Source organism: Hesperophylax consimilis, chromosome 8, assembly GCF_061612785.1.
Source record: "Hesperophylax consimilis isolate HC1 chromosome 8, BYU_Hcon_1.0, whole genome shotgun sequence".
NCBI lineage: Eukaryota > Metazoa > Arthropoda > Insecta > Trichoptera > Limnephilidae > Hesperophylax > Hesperophylax consimilis.
The window spans coordinates 4148693-4159490 of NC_142843.1; the positions used below are offsets into that span (position 1 = coordinate 4148693).

The 10798-nt window shown below is 34.3% G+C and overlaps 2 protein-coding genes across 2 annotated transcripts; one reads left to right on the forward strand and one right to left on the reverse strand.

Moving 5' to 3' along the window:
* Nucleotides 1–3474: 3474 nt before the first annotated feature.
* Nucleotides 3475–4851, reverse strand: LOC149421432 (pigment-dispersing hormone A peptides-like). Its single transcript, XM_089634710.1, has 2 exons — nucleotides 4744–4851; nucleotides 3475–3804 (listed from the first exon to the last, which is right to left on the reverse strand). Exons 1-2 carry the CDS (start codon nucleotides 4849–4851, stop codon nucleotides 3646–3648), a joined length of 267 nt encoding a protein of 88 aa, XP_089490836.1. The 3' UTR covers nucleotides 3475–3645.
* Nucleotides 4852–4912: 61 nt separating this feature from the next.
* On the forward strand, nucleotides 4913–8276 carry LOC149421433 (pigment-dispersing hormone A peptides-like). The gene is made up of 3 exons (XM_089634389.1): nucleotides 4913–4935; nucleotides 6311–6430; nucleotides 7649–8276. Exons 2-3 carry the CDS (start codon nucleotides 6323–6325, stop codon nucleotides 7805–7807), a joined length of 267 nt encoding a protein of 88 aa, XP_089490515.1. The 5' UTR covers nucleotides 4913–4935; nucleotides 6311–6322; the 3' UTR covers nucleotides 7808–8276.
* The last annotated feature ends 2522 nt before the right edge of the window (nucleotides 8277–10798 follow it).

Here is a 10798-nt window from a genome sequence, read left to right on the forward strand (position 1 = left end):
AAAAGATAATCATTGCCCTATTAAATACAATTTTAAGAAAGGAAATTATGAAGCTTGTCGTCTAGATCTGTCAAATGTTAATTGGATCTCACTTTTCAGTAACTCGAATGTCAACAATAAGGTACAATTATTCTACGATACTTTGTGGGATATTATTGATAAACATATCCCGAAAAAAAACACAAATAAGAAATCACTACCCCAAATGGTTTAGTCAGTCTCTTATTAAGCTCCTCAAAGAGAAAAATAAAGTAAGACTGCGGGCCAATAAATATAAAAACCCACTAGACTATGCTGAGTTTGGTATTCTAAGAAAAAGATCGAAAAAAATGCAAAAAGAATGCTATTTATCATATATAAATTCTGTTGAACAAGGCATAAAAGTAAATGTAAAAGCTTTCTGGGCATACTCAAAATCGTTGCGTACTACCAATTGCATTCCTAAATTAATGCACCTGGATTCTATATCTGCAGATAATGGACAACACATTGCCAATCTTTTCTCTAATTATTTCGCATCCGTTTATACTCAATCTAATCCCTTGTTATATACTGCCATGCCAAAAGTTTCACAAAACAACCAATTTAATCTTGGAAAAATCAATGTTACCAAGGAAATCATTAAATCTTGTTTAGAAAAAATCGATACATCCAAAGGCGCAGGACCTGATAAAATACCTCCCTTGTTTGTAAGATGTTGTTCCAGCGCGTTGATTAACCCACTTTTTTAATATATAATGAATCATTATCTTCAGGAACTTTCCCAGACTTGTGGAAAAATGCACATATTGTTCCAATACATAAATTTGGTGATAAATCTTTTGTGAAAAATTACCGACCAATTAGCATTTTATCTTGTTTTGCGAAAGTCTTTGAATCTATAATATATATTTCTGTATTTTCACACTTTAAACCGCAATTATGCATCAATCAACATGGGTTTGTTCCCAACAGATCTACAAATTCAAATCTTCTTGACTTTTGTGATTATGTTTGTAATGCTTTCAATGAAAGAACTCAAGTAGATGCCATTTACACAGATTTTCAAAGGGCATTTGATAAAGTTAACCATTCTATTCTACTACAGAAGCTTGATCGAATAGGTATTCACGGTGATCTTTTTAGATGGCTTAAGTCTTACTTAGAAAATAGAACACAATTAGTACTTATTAATGGGTACGAATCACCTCCCATAATTGTAACATCAACCATCAACGTCACCACTATAAGAGATCTGGGAATCACTCTTGATTCAAAGTTTATGTTTGATGTACACATAAATGATATTATAAGTAAATCAATGAAAATGATTGGATTCATTCATAGAATATCGAAACCATTTAAATACCCCCAATCCATTATAACATTATACAACTCGTTGGTCAGAAGCAAATTGGAATATGGGAGTGTTATCTGGAACCCACATTATATAAAATATTCTAGAAGTATTGAATCTGTGCAAAAAAAAATCCTAAGACTGTTATCATATAAACTTGGATTAAATGCCTCACTCAAATCTTATGAAGAACGTCTACTAAACTTCAAATTTACGACATTGGAAAAAAGAAGACAATTTGCAGACTTAATATGTTTATATAAAATTATTCATGATAAACTTCTTACCACTAATTGTCTGAGCAATATTCATATTAAAGTCCCTAATAGACATATTTAAGGAGCCAAAATATATTCCATATTGAAATATTTAATAACAATATTGCATATTTCAATCCACTATCTAGAATGTGTCGTCTGTACAATACAGTTGAATGCGACCTTATAGATATATTCGCAAACAGTCTCGCATATTTTAAAAAACAAATCAACCATCTTCTACCATGATATGTTATGGAGAACAGTTAAGAGATATAATTGCTTTATTATTTTCTTTACTTTTCTTCCTTATCCTTTCTCTGTACATTTACTATATTTTATATTTCATACTTAATATTCATGTTTTATATTTCTTTTTAATTATTATTATATTTGTACTTTTTTCTTTCACTACTAGCATCTCCGCCTAATATCAACTAAACCTTGTTTACGCATGCTGTGAACATTTTTAATTGGGGTGTTAATATCTGTGCACATTCCCACCGAAATAATATAAATGTAATAATTGTTAACACTCTGTAAATGTTTCAAACAATAAATAAATAAATAAAAGGACTTACACACCTCCTGATTTAAGGAGAGTGGTGGTGGGGGTAAAGTCTTATTTACCCTGCTGCTGAGTGAAACTGATCGTGCAGTAAAGCGCTCGTCGATCAAGATACGCCAACACCTTCCAAACATCAGAAAATTGGAATGGCTCTGTCACTTTCTTGCGTGCAATTATGTAAAAAAAGGAAAAGACAGATTTGGGTGATGAACTGTTTGATGAATCGTTGTAATTTTAGCCACATGGGTGTAATGAGAGTACTGTAAACAGCAGACCTGAAGAACTTCCCGAATGCTCCGATTGCCTCCGATCGCAGGGAGGTATGTAAGGCCTTTTATGGGTTCGACACTGGTGGGTGCAAGAGTATGGCAATTTATTATAATTTTTTTGGGACCTCTATAACAACTTATTGATAAAAGAGATGGTGCAAATAATATTGTTTATTTTCTAGGAATGGAATCTACGAGCACTAGTCTCTTTTTTTCCTACGCAATACTGAGACCGATGCTGAGGATTTGAGCCCACTAAACCACCATGACATACGCCCTTGGTATACGCGTATTTAAATCTTATTATATTACAACATCATGATATTACAATATCTTCATGATATTACAATATCTTTATGATATTACAATATCTTCATGATATTACAATATCATGAAATTATTTAGAAAAATAATATCTTTACTTGATCACAAATAAAAAGTGAGGTTACATGGAATATCATTTATTATCGTTTCATTATGTATTATAAACAAATATTTATACAGGGTGTATCGGCACGTACCCGACAAACTTTAACCAGCTATTCCTTGGCACATTTGGATTAAAAAATGTTATGGGCACTTTGCTGTCTGGTAACATTTCTTTTAATAAAAAATGTATTATTCATATTTTCAACACATGTCACCAATGTTTTATCCTTTGTCAAAGTTTGAAAACCCGTCTGGCAATATTTTGTTCGAGTTTCGTTTAATAATGTACGTACGTACCTACGTTGACGCGCTTTTACAATCACAACGAAATGGCACGGCACCATTCGTCTCATTTTTAACTATTATTATTTAGTGTGTACGAAAGAGCGAGGACACTTTTTGACACACTTGCTAATAACAGCTGTTGAACACGAGAAACTATGCAAATGACAGTGACGGAGTGTGAATTTTTTATTTATTTTTTGTTTTTAATGGAAAAAAATGTTACCGGACAGCAAAGCGCCCATAACATTTTTTGCTCCAAATGTGCTAAGGAATAGCTGGTTAAAGTTTGTCGATTACTTGCCGATACACCCTGTATATTAATTCCAGTGTTGATCTTAAAGTCACACAAAGTGATACTGGTCAAAATAAATACATCGCGATGTGTAGTTCAACTACAAGAGGATGGTGTTTGTGGTAAGTTGGTAAAGCTGATTGTCCTTTGTAGCTGCTGGTTGTCATGGGGGAGGTCGGTGGGTGTGGTTAGGTGTTGCCAGGTGCTGCTTACCGCCGGCCCGCGTCGGCCATGCTCCTGTGCAGAGCCAGAAGAGAGTTGATCATTTCAGAGTTGCGCTTCACACCGGGCCTGCCCAGGTCTCCCAAAGGCGAGGGGGCCACGTTCATCAGGTAATTCTGCAGCATTCCGTATAGTTCCACTGCCACCTGGGTAATACAAGATAATAATGACATCATGCACGTTGAAAAATATGTTATTGTTGCGTAAAAATTAACGACCGATTTTTATTTAAGGCGATGCACTACGTCGTGTAATATTTTAAATTGAGCCGCTATCAATAACAACCCTTACGTAGATGGCGATAAGGTTTAAATTCCCGCTTAACACCATCCGCCTGTTTTGATTTATGCAAGAAAAAAACAAGGCCAAAAGTGCCTTTTATTTTATTTTGTGGATGTTCAGGCGTAAATATTTAATTTAAAGCAGTTTTCATTGGGCCTTTACATTATTTTTTTCTGGGCTTATAAAAAGACTTATCTAAAAAAAACTCGATTATTTCAAAGGTCAAGATGTATTCTACTCGCAGTATTTAATTAAAGCATCTGAAACATTTCTAGGCGACCAAATTTTCAAACCAAAAACACATGATTTTGAATTACTACGTATGGCATCGCCTTAACCGAAACTTGCCAACAACGTATCTTCTCTCTAGAGATTAAAATGAGAGATTTGACAGAAGCCGAAAGAGTTCGTGTAAATTGGGCTGTAATGGCTGTAAAAGTAAGCCACATGTACGAAAATTTCAAAATTCTAACAAAATTAATTGCCTAAAAAGTTTGACTTTTTTCACTTGATTAGAAATTTAAAAATTTATCTCTTTTTTTTTTTGGGTCAGTGCATAAGGTAGGCGACACATTACGCTATACGCATCGTGGCTTGGTCTATTTCAGCATATCTTAGCGTAATCTGTCAGCCCCGTAAGAGGCTTGGAAGAGACATAATAATACAAAATTTTAGAAGAACTAATCGTATACTCGTAAAGGAATCTTACGATGTCGTGCAGCGTAAAAACATCGACATTTTCCACTTACATTCTGAAGAGCTAGAATTTTTTGATGTGTGGTTTCCGTATGTTTTGTTCTTACCTCCCTGTCGAGGTACCTCTCAGGCCACTCGGAGGTGGGGGCGGAGCTCACTACGGGGGCTCCCACTAACAGGGCGCTCAGACTCAGGAGACATACGGCAGCCAACATCTTCAGTGGTTTCTGTAGGGTTAGAAAACCAAATAGGCAAATAAATAAATTGTGTATTGTGTAAAAGACACATAAAAAGGATAGGTAGGTACCGTTTTTTTAATGATTTCTGTAGGTTTAGAAAACCAGAATAGTAAATAACCCTACAGTACTTTCATCACATTTGTTCAGTTTGCAATGTTTTCTGTTTATTTCAAATACGCTATATAAATTGTATTTTTTTTTAAAATTTTCCGTAAAAACAAATATTATTTTAGAAGCTAGATAAAATTATCTTTCCAGTGTATGCATTTAAAATAAATATTACTATTTCTAAATAATCAAATTTTAATATCAAAATTTAAAAATGTTGTCAAAAACGTTAACCACATTTTTTCTTAATTTTTTTACTCCAATCATAGAAAAATTGAGAGTATTCGATATTTCGAAAACAAGTTCATTTTGTTTTGGGAATTTGTAAGAAAACTTATCCTTCACTTTTATCTCGTTCGTATAATAAAAAATAAGAAATAATTTAAATTGATTGTTACGATAGCGGCGCGATGAATTATTCATTTTGGCTATTTTTAGACTTTTATTAATGGATTCCAGTATTGAGGCAAACTGGAAAGAATTATTATTTTTCTTTCTACCGTCAAAAATATTTTGTAGTTCCTCATAATAGAAAAAAAGTTAAAAATTCTTTCATAAAATATGGACGCCCGGTCATATATGACCCTACATAAATTATGGACGCCCGGTCATATATGACCCTAAAACGCTGGAGGACAAAAACTATTAACATTGCAACGGCTGCGCCAGTTTGTTATGGATCATGTTGGTAAACACACTTTCTTCGCAACTATAAATATCACACCTACGTTACTTGATTACTAATTGTACGTAAAGGTACCTACCTAATGCAAGATTTAAAAAAAACAATTGAGTGTTGAGAAGAACCAGGTATTACTGGTGACTAGTGATGGTTGGGAAGAGCTGAAGAAGTGACTGAAGAAATTATATTTCTTCGCTCTTATATATTATTCTCGCAAAAGGCAACCCCATTTGCCCGGGAGAGAAGGGCAGAGGAGGGGGACACCCCACTTTGATCTGCAACTATGAATCACGATATTTAATGCGTAAGTAGGTACTTCTACAAATATATTTTATTCGCGAATTTTATAGCTTGTCCTCACGCATTATAAGAGCTACATATTTACACAGCAACTAGGGGTGTCTCCTCTCTCTCCCGAAAGGGGTGGTCACTCGCAAGAATAATATATAAAGGCGCAGAAATATAATTTCTTCAGTCACTTCCTCAGCTCGTCCCAGCCATCACTAGTCACTAGTAATTTCTTCTTCTCAACACTTTATTGGTTAGTTTTGAATTAGTCCAACGATATATTTTTGTGGTAACACGAAATAAAAAAAAATGAAGGTAACGTTATTAATTGTCAACATTCTTTATTTAATCCAACAGAAATCACTGAAGATGTTGGCTGCCGTATGTCTCCTGAGTCTGAGCGCCCTGTTAGTGGGAGCCCCCGCAGTGAGCTCCGCCCCTGCACTTGAGTTGCCTGAGAGGTACCTTGACAGGGAGGTAAGAACAACGATTGAAACAACTAAATTATTCGTTTGATTATGATGTATCTACGAGTATCTTCCAGACACTTAAGTTTTATTATTTAATGTGCCGATAATTTTTTTTTATAAAACTCTTGTCTAGGTTTTTAGATGAATACCGCATAAGAATCCCCAACTGCTTCCCACTGTCCAGAGCCAGTGGGTCTACGGTATTCCCATTCGGGGTGTGTTGCGAGGCGGATGTGAGAAACGAATATTTGTTTCATCCAGTCAAGTGACTTTTTAGTTGAGTGATGTTTTCTACTTTCGCTACCATTTTTAAAAGCAGGTTGACTGTTTTGTAAAAAGGTGGATAATCAATTGTTCCTATTATTACATATATAATAAAATAAAATCTCTCGACTTCTAGGCCTCAGATGTGCCAATGAAATCTATTTTCTGATTATTAAAACAAAGTATTGCAAAATTTGCATACCTAACTTCATTTTGCAGTCTGGAATGTTTAGATTATATTATGTGATTATGTAGGTAAATACCGTAGATTAATGTTTAGAGATTCTTGCTTGCGTAGTGGTGTACTGAATCGTACTACTACTACTACTGCGGGGTAAGAGGGGACTGCACAAATACATTCAAAAGTATGTTCTATGAATTGTTTGTTTTTAAAATATAGAATAAAGAAGAAAACAAAAAAAAATCCTTCCATACAAATTTAAATTGAAACAAATGTTCCATTTAGCACGCGCTCTGTCTCACTTACACTCGCCTAACGTCGTAGATTTCCATCCCATTTGAATTTCGTTATGACAGTTTTGTATTTATTACATGAAACACGCCCACAAGACATTTCTTGTGCCATTCTTTGTTATAATTAAAAATCATAATTAATCATTTATCTTTAATCATTTATAAATCATTACTTGGGTGATGTTGACATATTCAATACCAACTTGGCAAGTTTTGTGGATCATTTAAAACATTTATTTCAACAATACTCCTAAACACATCATGTAAACCTACAAATAGCTGTAATTTTCTGTTTTTGTTTCTTGTGTTTGTATGACTTGTTGCATAGCTTTTATCAAATGTAATTTTATTCTTATTTTTTATGTTTCAAAGTATCTGTCAAATTAAAATTATACTACCAACCATGTAAAAGCCCTCTGGGCGTTAAATAAATAAAAAAAAAATAAAAAAAATAATATGCTTTTGAAGTATTTTTTTTAATCCCCAGGTAGCTTTGGAGCTGTACGGGATTCTGCAGAACTACCTGATGAACTGGGGCTCCTCGCCTCTGGGAGCCCTGGCCAGGCCCGGGGTGAAGCGCAACTCTGAAATGATCAACTCTCTTCTGGCTCTGCACAGGAGCATGGCTGATGCCGGCCGGCGGTAAGCAACACCTGGCAACTCCTGGCAGCACCTGGCAATAGAAGACACAAACCGAAACCATCCCCTCGCACGTGACAATCAGCAGCCCCCAAGGACAACGAAAAGAGCTCCACCCTACTTACCACAAGTATCTCCTGCACCCCTTGTAGTTGAACCTGTACGTATTTTGATTGTCAGAATCAGTTTTTTTGTATCAAAACTGGAAATAAAATGTATTGTATGTAACAATAGCAAATCACGATAATATATAAAGCTGGAATTACACGGACCGCTACAAGAAATCGATATTCGAAATACACGAACTGCTGTGTTATTTTTTGATAACAGGCATTCACTGCTTATAGCTGTTGATATCGACTGCTTGTGGCAGTCGTGTATTCTCGGCCTAACCTCACTTTTCTTTATTTATGAGCAATCACAGTCATTATTTACGAAAATAATTTTACTCTCTTTACAAAGCAACAAGTCTTTGGAACATTTGTTTCCAAGTAATATTAATGTAATTTTATAATAACTACTTTTTTCATTTTGATTTGCTCCAAGTTTCAATCTATCGCTTTAAAAAATGCATGGAATCATTGACACTAAACTAGAATGAATAATCGGTACATATTTGTAAACATACATTTATGTATTATTTTTTTCATAACAATGGATAAGTAGGAATTAAGGACATATGGAAAAACGCCAATAAAGATTTTTTCTTAAAATACGTATTTTATTTGTGGATTTTGCGTTTTATTTGGAGTTGACAGTATTGTTCCACAGATAAATTGTGGCATTATGATACAAAAATATAATAACACTTTTATATGGCTATAACATTTCAGCGGCAACTTGTACATAGGTCAATCATAAATAATATTGCATAAGTCAAGTTCATTAAATTTCCAGCAAACCAATTCAGAAAGGCAATAACATTAGTAATTTATATTCAATCTTTTATATTATTAGCTAAGTACAATCTCTTACTCAAAGAAAATTGCAGATGGTTATTTAAAACCATATAATGCTCTCCTTAGTATGTATAGAAAGTTAATTTATTTGGATTTTAAACATGAGTAAAAGAAAGTCAGTGATTTCATCACCAACCATAAATAAAAAAATAAAAATGTACTCCTCACGTATATACTTATATGTGCATATTATTGGAATTCAATATTATATATGTAGTCTGTGTTAACATTAATATTCTGCTGCAATTAAATATTATTTCAAGATTATGTACTGAAGTGTTAATGTCAATGCTAACTGGACCCTAAAAAGAATGGAGGTGAGTGGGTATGTACTGAAGTGTCAATGTCGATGCTAACTGGACCCCATAAATAAACTGGATCCTAAAAAGAATGGAGGTGAGTGGGTATGTACTGAAGTGTCAATATCAATGCTAACTGGACCCTGAAAAATGGAGGTGAGTGGGTTTGTCAGTACATATAGTATGGAACTTGGAACTTCAGTAAGTGTCAATGCTAACTGAACCCCATAAATTAACTGGACCCTTAAAAGAATGGAGGTGAATCGGTATGTACCGAAGTGTCATTGTCAATGGTAACTGGACCCCATAAATAAACTGGACCCTAAAGAGTGGAAGTGAGTGGGTATGTACTGAAGTGTCAATGACAATGCTAACTAGACCCCATAAATAAATTGGACTCTAAAAAGAATGGAGGTGAGTGGGTATATCAGTACACGTAGTGTCAATGTCAATGCTAACTGGACCCCATAAATAAATTGGACTCTTAACCCTTTACAACCGGCTTCATACGAGAGTGAGTTTGTGTTTGAAGACAGAAAATAAATTTGTTTTTGTGAACGGAACCGGTGTCGATTGAACGTGCGGGAGATGCTTATTTAGGGTACTTTCAAGCGCCCATGTTTCAACCAGTAAGTCGCCCAGCCCTATGAGATCATAACTAAGAGCTTTAACAATGTGGCCCATCACAATTTTAAAATTTTTTACCGGTTGCAAAGGGTTAAAAGAATGGAGGTGAGTGGGTATGTCAGTACATGTAGTGTCAATGTCAATGCAAACGGGACCCCATAAATTAACTGGACCCTTGAATGAATGGAGGTGAATGGGTATGTACTGAAGTCTCAACGTCAATGCTAACTGGACCCCATAAATAAACTGGACCTTAAAAAGAGTGGAGGTGGGTGGATATGTTATAGATACTTGGAAATATGAATCAAAAATGTATGGATGTCACATTTCCGTAATTTATCTTATGAAATGTTATTTATTGCTTTTGAAAATGATTCCTTACAGGAAAATATACAGTCCCGGCGTAAAGTGCACAAACTTTGGGAGGTTATTCTACATGATGGTAGAAGTAAAGAATATGGACCTCCGTGGTCGAGGGGTAAGGCTCTCGACTAGCAAGCTGGAAGTCGCAGGTTCAAAACAGGTGTGCGCAAGTAAAAAAAAAATTAAGAATATAAAAACTCTTTTCATACAAAAATATTTTTCAATACAAAAATATTATTTTTCCCATACAAACAATTCAACTATTTTACCTGAAAACTACATTAAAATGTTGAAATTTCGAAAAAAGTTATGTTTCTTTTTAACTTGTACTATTATGTAGAATCACCTTCCGAAGTTTTTGCACTTAGCCCTGGACACTCTGTAATACCGAGTGTTCAGTCTCACCGTACAAAGTATTGGTTCAATTTTCCATTTACCAACTGAGGTTATATTTTATTTTGGTCGTGACTCTGTCTGTAACTTTTGTTGAATGAAATCTAAAACTTTTGCTTTTAATTTAAGAGTCATTATTCTCAAAATTGGATGTTTTCGTTTTGGAGAATTCAGACAACCTATAAAGTACCTACCTATTATGTAATATTTTTAAAAGAAAATTATTTTAATTGTCATTTTCAAAATTGGAACTGATTTGTCCAGTAAGTATTCAGACTATCATAATTTAGTATATAATATTAGGTAAGTACATAATAAACGACAAAATGTAGACCTGTCGACAAGAACAAAATACCA